The sequence below is a fragment of the Canis lupus genome, chromosome 1, assembly GCF_048164855.1.
Source record: "Canis lupus baileyi chromosome 1, mCanLup2.hap1, whole genome shotgun sequence".
NCBI classification, from domain to species: Eukaryota; Metazoa; Chordata; class Mammalia; order Carnivora; family Canidae; genus Canis; species Canis lupus.
The window spans coordinates 93,973,200-93,995,494 of NC_132838.1; the positions used below are offsets into that span (position 1 = coordinate 93,973,200).

The 22,295-nt window shown below is 43.0% G+C and overlaps 1 protein-coding gene across 15 annotated transcripts in view; it reads right to left on the reverse strand.

Annotated features, from left to right (window-relative positions):
- Positions 1-22,295, reverse strand: part of SPATA6L (spermatogenesis associated 6 like) — a 66,745-nt gene that overhangs the window by 25,609 nt on the left and 18,841 nt on the right. For 12 of the 15 annotated variants that reach the window (XR_012037497.1, XR_012037492.1, XR_012037488.1 and 9 more), the window contains 6 exons: positions 17,322-17,446; positions 10,591-10,668; positions 7,460-7,699; positions 4,621-4,723; positions 1,680-1,714; positions 701-897 (listed from right to left, as the gene is read on the reverse strand). Coding sequence is in view for 12 of the 15 variants with exons in the window: in XM_072840292.1 (XP_072696393.1) it covers positions 701-897; positions 1,680-1,714; positions 4,621-4,723; positions 7,460-7,699; positions 10,591-10,668; positions 17,322-17,446 (778 nt within the window). In the remaining 3 variants the exon portion in view is untranslated. The remainder of the gene's footprint in view (positions 1-700; positions 898-1,679; positions 1,715-4,620; positions 4,724-7,459; positions 7,700-10,590; positions 10,669-17,321; positions 17,447-22,295) is intronic. The other 3 variants (XM_072840313.1, XM_072840308.1, XM_072840294.1) reach the window with 2 other exon arrangements.

Consider the following 22,295-nt stretch of genomic DNA (forward strand, 5'->3'; position numbering starts at 1 on the left):
TATATGCAATTGTAGCGGTGCGGGGGGGGGGGGGGGGGGGGGGGGGGGGGCGGGCATTATTTGTGACAATCATATAAATAAACCAAGAAAACATGTCTAGAAAAAGAAAAAAACATATCTACATGTTAATAATCTTTGTCTTTGGGCGGCAGGACTTTGGGTGATTTTTTTCACTCCTTTTGTTTTTTATGAAAGATAAAAATGGATAATTAAATAGCATCTATGCCAAGTTAGCTGTCTTCCTCTTTTTTTTTTAAGATTTTATTTATTTATTAATGAGAGACACAGAGGGAGAAGCAGACTCCCTGCAGGGAGCCCGATGCAGGACTCAATCCCAGGACCCAGGGATCATGACCTGAGCCAAAAGCAGACGCTCAACCACTGAGCCACCCGGGTGCTCCTCTGTCCTCTTTTTAATAAGCATTCTGAGATATGCTTTCCACTGGCAAAAGAAAAGTCTCAACTCTTCCTTCCAGGAAGATTTAAAGAGGTATAGTCATTTTTCATATCGCCAGCTAAATATCCCTAAGGCAGCAAAGTGACCAGGCTCTACTCCTCCTAGACCACAACACACTCTTCAAGCAAAGAGATGGGTGTTTTTTGTGATCATGGTATCTCCCCTGCCAGGTAAGTATGAGATGGGTGTTTTTTGTTTTGTTTTTTTTTTTTTTTTTTTTAGAGATGGGTGTTTGCTGCTGACCTTTCTCGGAAAACGGGCTGATCCAGAAGAGGGCTTGGGGATCTGGAGTGCTGGAAGGTGGCCAATGAAGCTTCCGGGTGAAGATCAGCATCCCCTTGGTTATTGTAACTGGGCGAGGGTTTTCCAAACTTACTTGAATCTAAAGATGATGGTGAATCTTTCCTTAAAATAATCCGTTCATCTGGCTCTTTGATAACCTAGGTGACAATGTGTATGATTTTTTAGTTGTAATTTTGTTCTCATTTGTTTTATTTAGAGCTGGCGGGCGGCGGGGGTAGGAGTGATGGGATGATGAAGGGGGCAAGCTGATAAAATGCCCACCATGGGGAGCTCCTGCAATAAAAGAGAGGCAGGAGTGAGCAGTGCTAGAGACAAAATGCTCAGGAGTCCAAGGTCAAGGAAAGATAACCAAAATTCTGCACACTTGTCATACATTAACAAGCCCAAATTAATTCATGCCCTGAACTTCGATTTGTGAGGATAAGGGATTATTGGATTTGGTAAAGATACAATTTCTTTAAATAAACTATTTAAAAGCCATGGCATAAAAAGTACAATATATTCTATTTCTTTGCTTCCATCTGTTTTCATGTTTAGCATAAAAGTTTGAGCCTTCACCTTGACAAACCAGTCAAACTTCAAAGAACAAGTGATGTACCACCTCTATGTATTATAAAAGTATTGACTGGGAAAAAAAAAAAAGCAATAAGAATACCTACCAATAAAGTAGGTTTTGGGGCTATATGCAGTGGTGATTCATTCTACAAATGAAAAGAGCTTACATGAGGGGAACAAACCAACAAATGCAAAGCATACAGCAGAGCTTGGGCATCTCTCAAACTCTGGTGAAACTATAGCAATTCCATTTCTGTAAGCAGCACTTGCTAGAAATACACTTCCACCACTCATTGAGGAATGCACAATAACCAACATTAGAGCTGGAAATAAATCATTTTACAAATGCTACTTCTACAATTACCTTTACGTTAACGGCAAGGCTGTCAAGAGAAGAAGCTAGAAGAAAGAGGAAGAGGTGTTTCAGTGACTCATTATTACCATTTACCCCTAAAACTACTGTTACATTTGTTTCACAGCAGCACAGAAATATTACACACAGCTGAATTACTAAAGAATTTAAATGCTCCCTTTTAAGTTACACTGTCAACTTTTACGAGTCCCTTGAGTCACAGTGATCCTATCTATGAGTATTTCTGTCCTCCTGAGGTCAGTGAAGTTATATTATTAATGATAGCACACAGGGACGTGGGAAGGGCAAAGGAGAGTCTAAAGTGAAGCCATGAATTCAGTAATGCTTACATAGCCTGGAAACAAAACGTGTATTGGCCCAGGTGCCCAGAGCCTAATAGAAAGCCGTGTGGCTCTCATATAAAATTCATACACTTGGGGGCAGCCCAGGTGGCTCAGCGGTTTAGCGCCGCCTTCAGCCCAGGTCATGACCCTGGAGACTCAGGATCAAGTCCCACGTTGGGCTCCCTGAATGGAGCCTGCTTCTCCCTCTGCCTATGCCTGTGCCTCTCTCTCTCTCTCTCTCTCTCTCTCTCTCTCTCTCGGTTAAATAAAATAAAATCTTTTAAAAAAATTTCATACACCCTGCCTCCTCTGACATTCCCCTTATATTTTTTGGCTTACATGGAATCCTACTCATGTAGGAACTCTAGAGCATACTTGTCCAAGGTAGACACAAATGTTAAGTGGAGACAATGAAGAGACAAGAGCTTGGGAAAACATAATGCAGGAAAAATGCAAATCATTATGATTATCCTAAACAATCATAAGTAAGTAGACCTACTGCCAGAGAGCAGTAAGAATGACTAGGAAATGAAGTACTAAATACACACAGGCAAAATCAAGACTAAATTGGATTTTTCCAAATTCAGGGGAAAAAAATGCTTTTTGAATAAGTATTTGCAAGGCTATCCTAAGGCCACTGTGGCCTCCCCCTCTATGCTTGGGGCTTCAGCAGTGACAAGGGGCTCTTCGTAGATTGCCGATTCCCCTGTCACGGGCAGGAAGATAAGAAAAGGGCTTTTTAAAGCCTGGCAATCACTACATCCTCTGGGCATGCACATGTGTGTCTGTCTGTCTTGTCCCAGAAGCTCTCTTCTCCCCAACTCGCAGCTGAGCAGGGAGCTGGCAATGCTAAGGCCCTTTTCAGCTATAGCCACAAATCTGCCTGTTGCCTAGAAACCCCCTTACTAGTGTTTGGAGAACTCGCTTTCCCAGGCGGCTTGGCTTGTCCTTGTTCCCTTGCTTCTCAAAGTGCAGTCCATGGACCAGCCACGTCATCACCTGGAAGCTTGTACGAAAAGAAGGAGCCCAGACCCACCCAGCCGTGCTGAATCAGAATCTACAGTTTAACAAGATCCTCAGGTGATTCAAATGCACATTCAAGCTCGAGAAGCACTGCTTTATTCTACCTTTGGCCTGGATGAATGAGCTGACAGGTGACCTAAGCAAAGGTCTGGCTTGGAAGCTACAGAGATTCCAGGAATCTGAGAGCCCAGAGGTGTGAACGTCTTCTCTAAATGTAGGAATGCCAAAAACTGGGAGTGTGACCTGTGCACACTCTGTAACCTCTCTGGAGCCTCATTTCTCCACCTACCAGGATTAAGAAAAGACAGAGGCCGAGACCAATGTGATGTATGAGAGTCCCACCGTAATCCAGCCAGCATTAAGCCCAACGTGTCCTCCCTGGGAAAGGACATTTGCCGTTGCTTGATTTCACAGTAATAGGGAAGACAGTGCTGCTTTTATAGGCTACGTGGGTGATTTTCAATCCAAAGGACTTAAATTAAATGTCAGAGGTGATAAAGCACTTTCTGCTTCAAACCCTGCACTCTGTCCTTAGTTGGCTAATAGTCACCATGGCTTGAGTCACCAAAAGAGACAGTGTAGCCCCTTACAAGAATAAGCCTATAAGCCTAAAATAGGGAACCTATTGTCAGGGACTGCCTAGGTCCAGTTCCACCAAGAGTCAAGAAAGGGCCAGCTGCCATGATCTTCAGAGCTGACGTGGTACATAAGGTCAGTGCCACCAAAGGATGGATGCATTAACTTGGTGATTCTCAACATATGATCAGTCCAGGGACCTCTCGGTCCAGGAGTCACCAAGAACTTCCAGATCTGCCAGGTCAAGACTGTTCTAATAACACTAAGACACGACTCGTCTTTTTCTCATTCTCTCATGACTGTACAATGGCATTTTCCAAAAGCTACATGATGTGTCATGACATCACTGCTCTGAATGGCTAACGGGATGTGTACTTATGTATTCCTGCATTTTACAAATTTCTCAGCTTTAATTTCTAATATGCTAAATATTAACAGATCTCATCCACATAAACAAAAGCTCTCTGGGGTCCCCAGTAATGTTTAAGAATGCAGAAGGGGGCTGACACCTCTACATTTGGGATTCCCTGCCTTCACCTGACAGAGCCTCGCTTTGGGTAAAATTGGCTCCCCTCCTCCCTGACCTGGAATCTTGTAGAGCAAATGTTACACCTCCTGATCTCCACCAATCTCCCACTTTCCCCTCCAGAGAAATGGCAAGCCTCCTCCATTAGCTATCAGTGGTGCCTTTGAGGGAGTTCACACCAGGAAAGGCTGCCCTCTGCTTTTTCAGCCCAGCCAGGAAACACTTGCAAAGAGAGCACACCCCTGATGGCACACTCAGAGCACTCTCCTTCAGCAGCTAAGGGACCCACGACAAGGACAGCTTCTCATCTGGCTCTGCTCCAGAGGGCCTCCTGCCCAGCAAACTCCACAGCTGAACGCGACTGGAGCATTAGGCCTCAAGCTTCCAAAGAAGCTCAGGATGCCCCAGAATGAAAGACGATTTAGGAGGAGGATGCACTTGCTCCCACCAGGGAATGTACAGGGGTAACGAGAAACTTGAATACCTCTTCTCCCTGGAAAAGGCAAGTCTGAAAACTTAAGTTTTCTTCTAGACTTCTGGGAGTGATACTCTGAAATATCCTCACCAAAAGGCTTGGCACTGTCCACCTGAAAGAAAGGAAAGAAAAAAGATTTGGATCCACCATAGCTTGTGTTACCCTCTCCTCATTACCTGTAATGCCTTCCTCCCTTGCAATGGTGGGTCATGCAGGGAAGAAGAGTTGTGAACAAATTAAATCACCATCTCCATGGATGTTAAAGGTTATCCCAATAAGGGAAGCTCTTTGTCCCTATTTCACTGAGGCTTAAACATGAAGTCATGGGCTAAATGTCGGACACAAATTATATTCTAACTGCAGGTCCAGGATCCTGCCCAGAAAAGAGCAGGTGAAGTTAATTTCGAAATACTTCAAAACAGGACAGAGTTTCGTGTTCTTAGTGAAGAGTGCTGGCCGAAGTAGGGTCCTCCCTAGAGATAAGGGATTATCACCAGCTGATATTTCAGCTTTCCACACTCTCTTCCAACCTGTGTGTCTATAACTTTAAAAAAAAACAAAGAGTAGCAACTGCCCGATTTTAATAAAGGTGACCTTATTTTCCTGAATGGGACAGCACGATCTGTGAGCAGGTCTGAACACTTGAAATGGGGACTCCTCCAGAATATTTATGACATCAAGTTGCTGAATTTTTTTTATCTCATTTATTTCTGTCCTTTTTTTTTTTAATTTCAAGAAGGCAAGTTACAATGTTACCCTTCATTCTACTTTCAGAAATACATTGATTAGAATTTACAGTCTTTATGACATTAGGCCCTCTAAATTTTAATGCTTTTGGGGCCTCTGGGTGGCTCAGTGGTTGAGCATCTGCCCTTGGCTCAAGTCACGATCCGGGGGTCCTGGGATTGTCCTGCTTCAGGCTCCCTGTGGGAAGCCTGTTTCTCCCTCTGCCTATGACTCTGCCTCTCTCTGTGTGTGTCTCTCATGAATAAATAAATAAAAATCTTTAAAATAAATTTTAATGCTTCTATGTAAAGAAACATCACATACTATGAGGAAACCTGGCTAAATAAATAAGTCAATATGTATAAAGCATTTAGAGAAGAGCAGGGTACATAGTAGAGGCTGTACAAGAATTTGTTAAATAAATATCAAGCCAGTTTTATTCCCTAAGAAATCCACCACGATTTTAAGATTATTTAGCCCAAGGGGCCTTAACTACAGCATATTTCACATAAATTTATCTCAAGTGGAATAAAGCACACTGTCCAATAAATTCGATTCAACAATATTTTTATAAAGCTATGTTTAAAGATTGGTTGTTGGGATCCCTGGGTGGCTCAGCGGTTTGGCCCCTGCCTTTGGCCCAGGGTGCGATCCTGGAGACCCAGGATCGAATCCCACATCGGGCTCCCGGTGCATGGAGCCTGCTTCTCCCTCTGCCTGTGTCTCTGCCTCTCTCTCTCTCTCTCTCTCTCTGTGACTATCATAAATAAATAAAAATTAAAAAAAAATAAATAAAGATTGGTTGTTAGACTTTTGCCATTGTTACCCAGGTCACCACAAGGAAAACAGCTGTTCTGCGGTTTCCAGACAAATAACATCTGTTCTACCTACAAACCAGCTCTGCATACTGTCATCCCAATGAACAGCACCTGACTTCAGGGCTGACCAGGCTTCATATCTTACATCTAATGCACAAACATCACCACCAGTGGCTTTAAGCCAAGTTCTCAACTTGACAATAAGAACTCTTAGAGAATAGGTTATTAACCAGAACGTGATACAGGAAATACTTTCAATGTAATATTAACTATATATATATATAGAGAGAGAGAGAGAGAGAGAGAAACTAGTCTGTACATACAGTATAATTATAACTTTGTAGGGCGAAAAGCCTTATGAATAATGTCAAAAGTGAAAGAAAATGCACTAAATTAAATAAAATTTTTATTTATTTTATTAGGCTGGTAAGCTTACAGGTAATTTTTTAAATTTTTTTTCTATACTTCCCATACTTTCACAGCCAAAAAAATGTAAGGAGGCCAGTGTGATTACATTTACCCGCTACTTCCTGAGGGCTAAATCTAAGATAACTTTATTTATTTATTTATTTATTTTTTATTTATGATAGTCACAGAGAGAGAGAGAGAGAGAGGCAGAGACATAGGCAGAGGGAGAAGCAGGCTCCATGCACCGGGAGCCCGACGTGGGATTCGATCCCGGGTCTCCAGGATCACGCCCTGGGCCAAAGGCAGGCGCTAAACCGCTGTGCCACCCAGGGATCCCCCAGCCTTTGTTTTGTGTGTTCTACCCCTGTCAGCTCCTGATTCTTCTCAATAAAAAAAAAAAACCGGCAGGTTGTCATAGGCAGGCATCACACTCTATTAATAATTTTCAAAAATTAAAAATAGGGATGACTGGCATTTACTGAGCAAGTCCTCTGCATGAGACATCTCTGTATGATTTTTCTGACAGTGACTCTACAAAGCAAATTTCGTCTAATCATAGTTATTATTCAATTTGAATTCCCTCTTTATTTAAAATCACCCATTTGGGGGCACCTGAATGGCTCAGTCAGTTAAGCATCTGCCTCTGGCTCAAGTTATCATCCTGGGGTCCTAGGATCGAACCCCGTGTTGGGCTCCCTGCTCAGTAGGCAGCCTGCTTCTCCCTCCCCCTCTGCCCTTACTTGTGCTCACTCTCTCTCTCTGTCAAATAAATAAATAAAATCTTAATAATAATTTTTTTAAATGTCACCCACTTGTTTTTATGGCCCAACCTTCCTATATCCAACCCTCATTCGCACCTTCACCCTCCAGACTCTAAAAAATAATTTTAGGCTCACATGTCTAACTACAAATGGAGGCTTGCTTCCCCCAGAGATTCTGAGGTTATTTCCAGGGTTCTGTTGAGCTGGCTGGTCCTGAAAGATGCGCCTGGTGGAACAGGGAGAAGGTGCACGGGATTGCGTGTTTTGGGGCAGTCTGTTGAGATTATTCTCCTTTGGCTTCATCTTCGCATTATTTAAGGGGAGTTTTGGGCCCTGTGTTGTAGATAAAGGCCTCCTTGACTTATGTCTGTCTTCCTGAAAGTAAATTTAAAAAAACAATGTTCTTTTAAAAATGGAAAACAGAGAAAGAAAAGAAAAATTCGATCAGAATATAACTGTATTTAATTGGACTTCATTTAACTAAGGAAGAAGACTAAACATCTCAGATTTACAAAACTTGGATTTAACAAAGTGTATTCTCTCCTTAATTTTCCTACAGTTCAGCTTAACATCACTAGTATTTATAACTTGCTAGCATAATATACTTCAACCAGAAACAGTGAGAATTATTTGCCTTAGGAGAAAGTTGGAAGGTATCTGATACCCCTCCCTCATCACAAAGAGATGATTGATCCGGGGGGAATGAATCTGGCACACACTCCAGTCTGGCAATTTCACAGTAAGAAATTTATTATTAGGAAATGATCATGTATGTGTATAGCTACAAACATTTTTTTAAGATTTTATTTTATTTATTTATTCATGAGAGACACAGAGAGAAAGCAGAGACTTGGCAGAGGGAGAAGCAGGCTCCCCACAGGGAACCTGAAGCAGGACTCGATCCCAGGACCCTTGGATCACGACCTGAGCCAAAGGCAGATGCTCAAACACTGAGCCACCCAGGTGCCTCTAATTAATTTTTTTTTTTTTTTTTTTACAAAAAGAACAGGTTTGTTTTGTTTTCCTGACTGACTCTGACCACGGTATCAACCAAGAGCCCAACAAGAGGAAAGCCATGGGCCAAATCATGGTATATCTATACCACGGCCTACAAGGAAGCCATGAAAAATTGCCTGGCATAAGAATACTTAAGGATCTGAAAAACATGTTCGTGACATATTAAGTGATAAAGAAGGGTACAAAACCACATGCAGTATAGCATGATCGCAATCTTTTAACATTAAAAGAATGTGTGTAAATAAATAAATAAATAAATGTGTGTGTTGGAGGGGGGTACCAAAGAATACACTCAAAAGAAGAGTCATGTTCATCTCTACATACTAAGAATGACAGATTATTTTTATTTTTATTTTGTCCTGTTTGCTTATCTGTATTTTCCAATTTTCTAAACTAAATACTTTTGTTATAAGAAAAAAACAATAAAAACAATCACTTTAAAAAGCTCACACTGAGGGGCAGCCCCAGTAGCGTAGTGGTTTAGCGCCGCCTGCAGCCCAGGGCCTGATCCTAGAGAATCAGGATCAAGTCCCACATCGGGTTCCTTGCATGGAGCCTGCTTCTCCCTCTGCCTGTGTCTCTGCCTCTCTCTCTCTCGCTCGCTCTGTATCTCTCATGAGTAAATAAAATAAAAATTAAAAAAAAAAAAGCTCACACTGGGGAGGTCAGTCCATTAAATGTCTGCCTTCAGCTCAGGTCATGATCTCAGGGTCCTGGGATCAAGCCCCAGGTTGGGCTCCGCTCCATAGCAAGCCTGGGTCTGCTTCTCTCTCTGCCTCTCCCTCTGTGATCTTCTGGCTCTTTCTCTCAAATAAATAAATAAAATCTTAAAAAAAAAAAAAAAAAGAGTTTACACTTAATGGAAGACCTATGGTAAGAGGCCAAAACAAGGTTAAAATGGTGGAGTGGAAGAGAAAGACTGAAAAATCACTGTGCACCCATATCAAACCGGAGAAAAGAGTGAGTAAACAGGGAAAAACTAAAAAGCAGCCAATGCAGGGGCACTGGGTGGTATAGACTGTTGAGCATCTGACTCTTGATTTCGGTTCAGGTCATGATCTCAGGGTCGTGAGACTGAGCCCCATGTCAGGCTCCATGCTCAGCATGGAGTCTGCTTATGGGTTCTCTCTCCCTCTTCCTCTGCCCCTCCTGCTCAATCTCTCTCTCTCTCTCTCTCTCTCATTCTCTCTTTCTCTCTCTCAATCTGTGAAATAAATAAATAAATCTAAAAAAATATTTTTTTAGGGATCCCTGGGTGGCGCAGCGGTTTGGTGCCTGCCTTTGGCCCAGGGCGCGATCCTGGAGACCCGGGATCGAGTCCCACGTCGGGCTCCCGGTGCATGGAGCCTGCTTCTCCCTCTGCCTGTGTCTCTGCCTCTCTCTCTCTCTGTGACTATCATAAATAAATAAAAATTAAAAAAAAAAATAATAAAAAAATAAAAATATTTAAAAAAAAAAAAATAAAATAAAAAAAATAAAAAAATATTTTTTTAAATAAAAAGTAACCAATGCCTTCCTTGAAATTATTCACTGGCCTCCCATTATATGAGTTATGATGCCCAAATGATTAATGGGCTTGCACCGACTAAATAACCCTTTGCATTCAGTAACCCTTAACCCAGAGCCTACATTTTCAAGGATTTTCCAAGACACCAGGCAGGATTTGAGATGACAAGCAAAGTATCTGAAGAAGCTTTACAAATTATCTTCATTCATCCTCCATATTGTTCTAGAAAGGATTTTAAATGGTTAAACACTATGTACAATAATGTAAAACAAAAAAAGCAATTGGTGTGATGGGGAAAATTAGGGCTGAACATGATGGTGAAATGTAGGGGGTGCTCAAGGATGCCCCAAGACCCTTCATGATTATTAAAGAGGACCCTCAAGTACAACTCTGAACTGCAACCTCAGCAAAAGAAAGAAGGAACACTATTATTCATAAAATCAAGAGTAAGTCATGAAACAATAAGAAGAAAGCTAACTAACCTACTTATGTCAAACTTGTGATTTTAGCTTTTATATCACCTGTTGCACCAACTATACCATGATGAATACACATCAAACACACACACTCTAATGTAGCTGAACAAGTAGTTTGAATATGGAAATTCAAACCTAGCAATAAATCTCTAGGTTCTATTCATCCAGTTGCATCTAAACTTGGTAACCAAGTCTGGGCTGAAATTCTCCAAATCTGTGGAGAAAATTTCTGACAGTTCTATCACTGGCTTCTTGATTATACTTACAGGAAATCTGTTTCTTTGCAGAAACACACATTCTCTGATGGCTGTCCTTGTAGAAAATTCTATTTTGGGAGCAATGCCCTAAAAATAAAACAGCATAGAAGAAGCAAATAAAATTATTGGAAACAGATTCTTTTCCCATCCCATCTAACTTGAAAGTGTGTTTAGAGCCTCATTACTTTTTTGTGTGGTTTGCATAATCCACACATAGTACCTAAAATATATACCTAACAAATATATATATACAATGGAATATTATTCAGCCTTACAAAAGAAGGAAATCCTGCCATTTGTTATAACACAGAAGAATCTAGAGGACATTATGCTAAATGAAAAAGCTAGACACAGACAAATATGGTGTGTCTTACTTATGTATGGAATCTAAAATAGTCAAATTCATAGAAGCAGAGAGTAGAATGTTGCTTGCCAGGGGCTGGAGGATGGGGGAAATGCAGAGATGTTGGCCAAAGGTACAAAGTTTCGGTGAGTTATACAAGATGACTAAGTTCTGGAGGTCTATCTGATGTACACCAATGTGACTGTAGTTAATAATACTTATACTGTCAACTTGAAAAATTTTAATGGGGTAAATCTTAAGTGTCCTCACCACAAAAAGAAAGAAAAGAAAGAAAAAAGAGAGAGACAGAGGGAGGGAAGGAAGGAAGGCAGAGTAAAAAGGCTAATCGAGTAATAAAAAGTGATAGATAACTTAATTAGCTTGATTTTGGCAATTATTTCACATTGTATATCAAAACATCAAGTTGAGGGACACCTGGGTGGCTCATCGGTTGAGCATCTGCCTTTGGCTCAGGGTATGATTCCGAGGTCCCAGGATTGTGTCCCACATCGGGCTCCCTGCAGGGAGCCTCCTTCTTCCTCTGCCTGTGTCTCTGCCTCTCTCTCTCTCTGTGTCTCTCATGAATGAATAAATAAATAATATTTTTTAAAAAATCAAGTTGAACATCTTAAATGTATACAATATTTATTGTTGATTATACATCAATAAAGCTGAAAAATAACATATAAACATAATAATATGTAACATGTATTATGTGCCAGGCCCTGACCTAAGTGCTCTGCATATTTGGCCAATCCTATCCTCACAACCACCCCATGAGGTGGGTCCTAATAGTATTTCTACTTTGTAGATAAGTAGCTAAGACACAGAAAGTTTAAGTAACCTGTCCTCTAGTGATGGCAGGGCTCGTCACTGAACCCAGGCATTCTGGCTCCCACATCCATGCAGTCACTACTCTATTTAAAACACTGAACCACAGAATTGAGTGAGATCATCTAGGAAGAGGGATAGATAGAGGTTCTCCTTCCCCGCCTACTTGCTTTGAAAAATGTGCTTTGTATCTTATACCAAATATTTATGTTTACCAGATCTATTTCCAAATTTTCCCTTTTGTTTCATTGACTGACACTCCTATTTTTGGTGGGTACCATATTGAATAATACACATATACACACACAAAAATTACAGTCAGCAATAACAAGGAACAGACTACTGATGCACACAATCACATGGATGACTCTCAAAGGCATTTTTCTAAGTGAAAGAAGCCAGTCTCAAATGGCTACATACTGGGGTGCCTGGGTGGCTCAGTTGATTAAGTGTCTGCCTTTGGCTCAGGTCATGATCCCGGGGTCCTGGGATTGAGCCCTGCATTGGGCAGCCTGCTCAATGGGGTCTCTGCTTCTGCCCCTGCCTCCAGTTTGTTTTCTCTCTCTCAGTCTCTCTCTCTCTCTCTCAAATAAATAAATCTAAAAAGGTTGCAGACCATATGATTCCATTAATGTGATCTGAAAAAGATAAAACTATAACTACCCTGATGGAGAACAGACAAGTGGGTGGGGTAAGGGGGAGGATGTGCCTACAAAGGGGAAAAGGAGAGAGATCTGCGGCTGATAGAAGAGCTCCATACCCTGATCATGGTGGTGGTTTCACATATTTATACATGTGTTAAAATTCATACAACTGTATATCAAAAAAATCAATTTTACTGTATGGTCATTGAAAAAATGCAATTATCTTTCTAAGGCTTAGAGAGACACAATGCAATTTTCCCAAGGTCACGTGGCTTATAAATGGCAAAACAGGGACAGGACCTGGATCTGATTGAGCTGCAGTGTCTCCAACTGACCTCATCAACTCACCCGCAGCCACCCCCTACCTCCCCACGTCCCCTCCCCAAGCATGATCCTCCGCTCTGCTCTCCCCCAGATACCACCACCTGGCCAGGTAATTCCTTATCCTGGGGGTGCCTTCCTTTTCTTCCTTTCCTGCCCAAGCCCCACCCATCTCTCAGAGTCTGCCCTCACCCTAATGCCCTCCAGGCTCCCCCAGCACATATTTACTTATATAACATATCACCAGTACTTCCAAGAAGGGTTTGCATCCGCTGAAGCTCTAGAGGGAGGAGACTGATGTGGCTGCATCCGTACCACACGCGCCAGGTTTTAGTAGAGGCTCTCATGGGTGAATGCACATAACCCTCACACAACCCAGGCATCACACCATTCTGTCCTCATTTTTACATGGGAGAAAGCAGGCTTGGAGAGGTTAGTCTGACCAGTGCCATGCAGCTGGGAATTGGTAGAGCCAGGAGTTAGCTGCATATTTCTTCCTTCTTACACACATTCATTCCTATGCATGCATTCATCTGGTCTACAAAACAAGTCCTTACAGGCACAACCTATATCTTCAGCTCTTTTTTTTTTTTTTTTTTTTCGGCCTTTAGAATGCAGTATGCCTATACAAGCAGTAGACCTGGACTGGTGACTCAAGATTCTGGGCTTGCAAACACACGAACCCAGTTGGTGCACAGCCAGATAATCCAGGGGAGGATTTGACAAACAGTGCACAATGACGGGACCGGTACAGCCTCACCTTCAGTTAGGAAAGAGACTGCCCACATGAAGAGGAGGGTGGGTGGGTTCCAAGGTCCACAGCGTTACTGGTGGAATCACGAGACCTCGCATGTGTACCAAACCTCAGGTTCCCCCGTGGCCTAGCTGCCTGAGCCTGAACAAGTCAGATGTGAGCCACAGATTTGTGCCATTGTCTCATCACCTTGTGGGGAGGCAGTGTTAACCCTTGAATGACAGTATGATAAACGATAACCGCTCACATCGTGTACTTGACTACATACCAGGTAGGATGCTAAACATTCCAGGTAGATTTAACCCTCACAAGGACCCTATGGGGGGAGTACTATTACCAGTCCATTTTACAGCTGAGGAAACTAAGGCATACAGAGACTATGTAATTCACCCAAAGTCACAGTCACTGAGAGACAAAATGGGGACCGAGTCCAGACAATCCTCCACACATGACCTCTGCACATCTGACTGCCTTGCCAGCCTTCAAAGTCCTGCTGTACTTTGCCTGGAGAAGAGGAGGAGAAGGAGGAGGGTGCTCTCCAGCAAGGAATTCACACTCCATAACACATTCTTGTTCCTCTCCCATAAATCCCCTCCTTAAATAAAATATTTTAAAAGGGGGGGGGACACCTGGGTGGCTCAGTGGTTGAGCCTTTGGCTCAGGGCGTGATCCTAGCGTCCTGGGATCGAGTCCCACATAGGGCTCCCCACAGGGAGCCTGCTTCTCCTTCTGCCTGTGTCCCTGCCTCTCTCTGTGTGTCTATCATGAATAAATAAAATCTTAAAAAAATAATAATAACTCCCCTCCTGATAGTGGCTTACAAACACTAAGAAGGAATGTACTCCCTTTTCCACAGCAATACTGATTTTAGTATAATAGCTCAGAACTGAAATTTGCAGGCTTTCTCTTGTCCAGTTTCCTTAGCAACAGGACGAGGGTGACGATGGTTAGGTCAACAAATGGATTTAACAGTGCAATTTTTCTAGAATAACAGCACTAAAGGAAAAGTGAAATTATTAACTAAACGTTAGTGATTATGAAATAATACTCTTTCTGCTTATTTTTTTTAAGATTGATTGATTGACTGATGATAGAGAGAGAGAGAGAGACAGAGAGAGAGAGAGGCAAAGACACAGGAGGAGGGAGAAGTAGGCTCCATGCCGGGAGTCCAACATGGGACCCGATCCCGGGACTCCAGGATCACGCCCTGGGCCAAAGGCAGGTGCTAAACCGCTGAGCAACCCAAGGATCCCCTCTTTCTGCTTATTTGACAAATTCAGTCTTCACCTAACAAGAAAACAAATTATGTGAAAAAAAATTCTTGGGGCACCTGGCTGGCTCAGTAAGTAGAGCATGTGACTCTCAATCTCGGGGTTGTCAGTTCAAGCCCTACGTTGGGCCTAAAGCTCAGTTTTTTAAAAAATTTAAATTTAAATTTAAAAAGACAAACAAAACAAAACAAATTCTTGACCTTGGCAAGAAAGGCGGGGAGAAAAAACTGTTAAAGTATCAAGTGAAATAAAATGAAATATGGAAATATAAAGAAAAAGTCACATTTTAGTGGAAGAAATAAATCTAATTCTTAATGACTTAATAACTTAAGAGAAAATAAATGAAGTGAATGATTTGCCTGTCTGGCACACATGATCCACACTCACATTCTATGATATTAATAGAGACAAAGTGGACATTGGCTGAAATAAACATGAGCAAAGCAGTCTCTCACAGTGACCAAGGGTGCAAACTTGGAAGTTCCACAGGCCAGCATGAGAATCCCTGTTCCATCACTGACCAGCTCTGTGGCTTTAAGCACATTTCTTAAACTCCCTCTACCAGCTTCTACATCCATAAAACAAGCTAAAGAACAGCAGTCACATTGCAGGGTGAAGAAGGCTTGAACAAGATAATTCATGTATGAAACTCAGCACAGTATCTGGCATCAAGGGAGCATGCAACGAATATCAGTTATCATTAAAACTGTGGCAATTGGTTTTATTTTGCTTTCTAGAACATTGGAGAGATGTTGAGCTCCTCTACCTTTTTAAAAGTTGTTCAGAGTTTCATTAACTTCATTGATACTTTACCTGTAATGTGGGAGGATCCTTCTGCAATTGTAAAGCCCTTTCTCTAAGGATCACTTGTGTTTACAAATAACTGTAAATACAACTTCCTATATGTTCTTCTTCCTATTTATGTGCATAAAGTTAAACAGAGTTGACATTTGGGAAAAGACAAGAACATGTGTTTCTCCTTTTCTTGATACTCAGCTGGATACCAGCCAGTGTTTGCAGATGGCTTTTACTCAATACAAACTCAGGCAAACCAAAGTTAATATAAAGAGTATCCCCCACATGATTCTCACTAGTTTTATCCTTCCAGCTTCTGAAGAGTAATATACCAATAACTCAAAATAATAAAGGCAAGCATTCTTATGAGTACCATGGATATAAGTGACAAAGAATATCTCCAAGGGAAAAAAAAAAAAAGGTGTTGGTGATATTCAACAAACCCTCTAAGATCATAGAGGGTTTTTAAGTTATGGTCATTAGCAATTCTGATGAGCACAGCTTTGGATGAATGTTTGCTGTTTGAAGTATTTGAACTAGAAGCTCTGTCATCATAAACGTCACAGAATCAAGGGTCCTGTGCGTGGCATATTCTGCACAGTCCTCTCAGCAAAATGGAAGGCTGTAATATTTTATTAAATCATAACAGTAGCGATTCATGGGGGAGTAACAGAAAAGGTGAGTTTAAATAGGCTTTTTATTTTTTTTTAAGATTCTATTTATTCATGAGAGACACAAAGAGAGAGGCAGAGAAGCAGGCTCCCTGCGGGGAGCCCGATGTGAGATTCGATCCCAGGACCCCAAAGGCAGATGCTCAACCACTGAGCCACCCAAGCGCCCCTAAATAGGCTTTGTAAATTCATAAATCTGTGCCCCTACAACAGAGGCCATCCAAGTAACATAAAGCTCAAGAAAACTGCCAGAGCTCTTGTGGAGCTGGAAACCATTACAGATATCTTCAAAACAAATATTTTGAATTTGGATTCAGGTAATGCCCTTCCCCCCCAAAAAAACAGATTGCCCTCTGAATAACTGTTGTGTCTCTTAAGACCCTTCAGTAGTATCACTGTGAACCTCTGTCACTTTCCCTTCCATTAAGTGGAGACGGTGATACCTGCCTTGGCTGGTGTGATAGCTCTCATGAGGAAAATAATATAGCATATGAAAACCCAAAAGCTCAAAATAAATGAAAGGAAGTATTACTACTATCACAACTCTGTTTTGCTTTCGTCATTACTTCTCAAACAATAGCTACGATTAAATATATTGGAATCAAACCTTTCAGTTAGTTGGCATGCAGAAGAAATGGAAAAGCATCCTTATAGGTACGTGACAGTGTGAGTAAAGCAATGATTTGGCCTGACCAGGTGAAGACCTCCCCCACCTCTCCTATCAGTGGTGGGAATAATTTGGTATTTCAAATGGGGCATCTAAATGGGGCCACCAAACAGAAAAACAGGGGTTCTAACTGAGATGAGGTAAAAACTGGCCCCAGGGAAAGCTCTATCAGAAATAAAATGTCGGGATCCCTGGGTGGCGCAGCGGTTTGGCGCCTGCCTTTGGCCCAGGGCGCGGTCCTGGAGACCCGGGATCGAGTCCCACGTCGGGCTCTCGGTGCATGGAGCCTGCTTCTCCCTCTGCCTGTGTCCCTGCCTCTCTCTCTCTCTCTCTGTGACTGTCATAAATAAATAAAAATGTTAAAAAAAAAAAAAAAAGAAATAAAATGTCCAGGTCCCAAGAACCTCTCCCAACAGAAGTTGAGGCAGGCACGAATCACTTACTGGAAAACCTGCAAACGTCTTCATGAGCACCTCCCTGCACATTCCAGGGAGTGAAGGAGTCAGCTTGGGTTCAGGAAAAAGAAAGTCCCGTGTGTTGTCTTCATAGCAAGCCAGTTCTTCCCACACTGGAAGGGAGGGAGAAAAGTCAGAAGTTGATTTGCATTTTCAAAATAATCCACACTCGAGTTGAACAAAATAAAAGCTTAGACAGGTGACAGCAGAGATGGCACTCAGATAAAAATAGACGTTTTGATCAAAGCACCTGTTATTCAAGAGGTGGAGTACAAGGGATTTCTACTACTGTTTACTTCGTGGATGATTGTTTTTAAAGATTTTATTTATTTGGCAGAGTGAGAGAGACAGCATAAGAAGAGGGAGGGGCAAGGGACAGGGAGAAGCAAGCTCCTCGCTGAGCAGGGAGCTCGATGTGAGACTCAATCCCAGGACCCCAGGATCATGACCTGAGCTGAAGGCAGACACTCAACCACTGAGCCACCCAGGCACCCCTCATGAATAATTTTTTTTTTAATTTTTTTTATTTATTTATGATAGTCACAGAGAGAGAGAGAGGCAGAGACACAGGCAGAGGGAGAAGCAGGCTCCATGCACCGGGAGCCCGATGTGGGATTCGATCCCGGGTCTCCAGGATCGCGCCCTGGGCCAAAGGCAGGCGCTAAACCGCTGCGCCACCCAGGGATCCCTCTCATGAATAATTTTTAAAAGCCTTCCCAAGTCATAACTGAGAGAAAAAAAACTAAAGGATTTCTCCACAAAACAAAGAGAAAAATCTCTTTTCATCCATCTAACTGTCCATCCATCAATGCTTCCACCTATCCTTTCCTTCAGCAATGGTCTCTAAGGACATGCCTTGAGCCAGGTCCTAGGGGTAGAACAGGCCAAGGCAGACAATGCACCATTCATGCAGAGCTGACACGGTAGACTGGAGGGCAACGTGTCCTCTGATGCAGGGATACCAACATCCCCATGGCCCACAGAAGCTGTGGTTCTCTGCAGGGCTGGTACCAGCCTCAGGGGCATTTCCAAACTGTGTGGGGACATTACATGGGCAGGAGCCAAAGGTGCAAGTATGTCCCTCAGTGCTCAAGACGCCCCTGCACTACATTCTAATGTCCTAACAGACATTCTATCACGTATACAATTACAATATAATTACAAAACAAGAAGCCATTTGATAATTGGTTGAGCCTAGAACCTACTATCACCAATTAACACAAAGCACTTTCTTTGCATGATCTTAAAATACAATGTATTTTCAGGAATGCAGCTACCACGTAAATCACAGAACAACTGTACCTGCCTGTGTTCAGATCTGTACCAAGACCCTACTGGCATTTTGAAAATCATGCCGCATCTAAATACTTCCTTATGCTCAACTTCCTTATTCTATACCTATCATTTTATTTAAAACCATCTTTTTTTTTTTTCTTTTTTTTTTTTTAATTTTTTTTTTTATTTTTTATTTATGATAGGCACACAGTGAGAGAGAGAGAGAGAGGCAGAGACACAGGCAGAGGGAGAAGCAGGCTCCATGCACCGGGAGCCCGACGTGGGATTCGATCCCGGGTCTCCAGGATCACGCCCTGGGCCAAAGGCAGGCGCTAAACCGCTGCGCCACCCAGGGATCCCTAAAACCATCTTATTTTTATTTCTCCTTTGTTACAGCTGACATATACTGTTTGCAGTGATGTGTGTAAGCTGGTTTTATTAACTATGAATATTACTTCCATATGGCAAAAGGGATGCTACAAAACACTGACTACCAAAAGAAGATCTTGGGTCTATGAGGCATGAGTCACAGAGTCAAAGGGAGGAGAAGCAACCAGCAGAGCCCTCCCTGTCTACACAGCAGGTGCTACACAGAGGTGCACACCGAGAATGGCCCCTGCACAGAGTTCCACCCAAGATGAAACCGTAGTCAACGAAGTAGGTTTATGGTTTGGTGACTGCCATTCTATGTGGAGAAGAATTCTGATGAGGGTGTATTTCTGGCCCACCAACGGTAGGAAACACCTGACATTATCAGATACAACAGATGAATTTCTTCCTCCTTATTCCACTCCATAGTGTTTGGGTTCTATAAGGATCAAAGTTCAAAAAGAACACATTCTCTCTTTCTCATCACTACATCATGTCTTTCCTCTCGTCTCATCTCAGACCTGCTCCAGCTACAGGACTGAGGATGTCTTTCCCTCTTCCACCACATACTTACAACAACATGCCATGCTGTTCCTTCTAGAATGCCCTTTCTTCCTTCCTATTCCAGTTGATATCCCATTCATCTTTCCAGTTTCTCCTTAGATGTCTCCCTATGTCACCAAGATAACAGGTCCAACACAGAACTCTTGAATTGTTCCCACAAATAAGCTCTCCCTTATTCCTCCCATCAGAAAAACCAGTACCACGTGCTTGAGCCAAAAATCTAGGCTTTATCCTTTTTTTTTTTTTAAAGATTTATTTATTTATTTATGATAGACACAGAGAGAGAGAGAGAGAGAGGCAGAGGGAGAAGCAGACTCCATGCCGGGAGCCCGACGCGGGACTCGATCCCGGGACTCCAGGATCGCGCCCTGGGCCAAAGGCAGGCGCCAAACCACTGAGCCACCCAGGGATCCCTAGGCTTTATCCTTGATTCCACTCTTTTGCTCCTCATAGTAACCCATTAGCTAGTTCTGTTGACTCGAACTCCAAAATTAATCCAAAATCTGTGTCCTCTCCCCACATTCACAGGCACTGGTCCCAGCCCCGTCACCTCTCTCCCAGAGCACTGCCACTGCGTCTAAGCTGGCCTCCCTGCTTTCATTCTTCCTGCACACACACCTATCCCCCACACTGTGATGTTATAAATACACCAGATTGTGCCTTTCATCTCCTTGAAACTTCCAACGGGCTTCCTATCATGCTAGAATAAAACCTAAGCATCTTACCCTGGCCTTTAGGATTCCATGTAATTGGGCCTCCTTGCAGTGATCTGTTAACACTCTCCTCCTGGATCACTCGTGGTCCTCCCAGCTCCCCTTCCTGCTACCCCTCAAACACACCCAGCTCACCTCTACCTTAGACGTTTGCCCCATGTTGTCCCTGTAATGATCCTTCCCCGGGTCTCTGCGTGGCTGGCTGCCTCCTACCAAATGATGGGCCTTGGCTGAAATGTGTCGTCTCTTCAGAAAGGTGGCACCCCAACAACCTAAAGGAGCCTGGAACTCCCCACCCCATCACCCTACTTAACTTTCTACCCAACATGTACCACTAACCGGGACTGTCATTCGGACATGGATTTGTGACCCGCTCCTGTCAATGCTCGGTGAAAGCAGTGACTGCTCCGTTGGGTACTGTATCCCGGGCAGGGTGGTCCCCAGCGGGCTGTGGTGTGAGTGCAGGGCACAGGCCGCACGGGGCCCAGGGAGGCCGCCTTGCCTGGAGACAGGCCATTCTGCCAGCGTCTCTCATACGCCCCTTGAGATGTTGCTAAAGACGGATACTGTAAAGATTTTTGGGTTTATTTAGTGGAAGGAGGGGCAGAGGGAGAGGGAGAGAAACAGTCCCCCTGCCAAGCACAGAGCCAGACGCAGGCTCAACGTGGGGCTCAATCCCAGGACCCCAAGACCACGACCCAAGCCGAAACCAAGAGTCAGGAGCTCAACCGACAGAGCCACCCAGGTGCCCTCAAAGATGGACATTTTAAAACTGCACTTCAGTGGCAGTCAGGAGAGAGGCGTAGTGCAGCATCCTACAGTTGCCTCCAGGCAGATGATGTGAGATAACTTATGGCCCTGCTTACATCAGGTGCTCCGGTAGCATCAGTTACTCTCTTTGAGACTCAGTGTCCACCACCATAAGAGAAGGGAGACATGAATATGTCTTTGTACCTCGTCAGTATTCTTTGTCCTTTATGCTATTATCGCCTGTTGACACTGGGGGTGGGTGGACTCAGAATCTCTTGCAATAGTAACGAGAAAAATCCTCTGTTCATTCATTTCTCAATCATTTCTTTTCAATTTTTTCTTTTTTCTTCTTTTTTTTAAGATTTTATTTATTTACTCATGAGAAACAGAGAGAGATTGAGAGAGAGAGAAAGAGAAGCAGGCTCCATGCAGAGAGCCTGACACGGGACTCGATCCTGGGCCTCGAGATCACGCCCCAGGCAGAAGGTAGCGCTAAACCATTGAGCCACTCAGGCTGCCTCCTTTCAATTTTTTCTTTCTTTTTTTTTTTTCTTTCAATTTTTTCAATCCCTTTTCATTCATATGTTCAAGAAATACACATTAAGGGGCGCCTCAGTCAGTTGAGTGTCTGCCTTCACTTTAGTTCATTATCTTAGGGTCCTGGGATCAAGCCCCTCATCGGGCTCCCTGCTCAGTGGGGAGCCTGCTTCTCCCCCTGCTTCTCCCCCTGCTCATGCTCTCTCACTAGCTCTATCTCAAATAAATAAATAAAATATATTTTTAAAATAAAATAAATAAAATCTTTAAAAAAACCAACAAGTAAAGAAATACACCTTGAGAACCTTCTGTGTGCTAGGAGTTCTAGACACCGAATGTATTCTAGGGAATACAATAGGTACAATTCCTGCCCTCCTGGAGCTTACAGTCCACAAGTGGTAAACAATTATATGAATAAATCTACAATGTACATTGATGATAAAGAGGAAGGTGGAGAGGCAGTGGGAAGGTGGGTGCAGCTCTAAGATCCATCTTCTGCTTCATCCCAGCCTCATTTTCATCAGTACTCCTTTGACAGTGCTCCCTGTGATAGGCATGACCTCCCACCCCTGCTGGCCAGAGACACTTCCTCCACTCAGAGATCTCACAGGTGCAACCAGAAAATGGGCAGGGATGTGACAATCTCCTCATCCATCACTAGCAATGGAATACAGCTTTCTACTGAGGCCTATAGTGCCATTGTTAAGAACTGTTTCCAGGTTCAGACGGAGCTGGTTCAAATCCCTGCCCCACC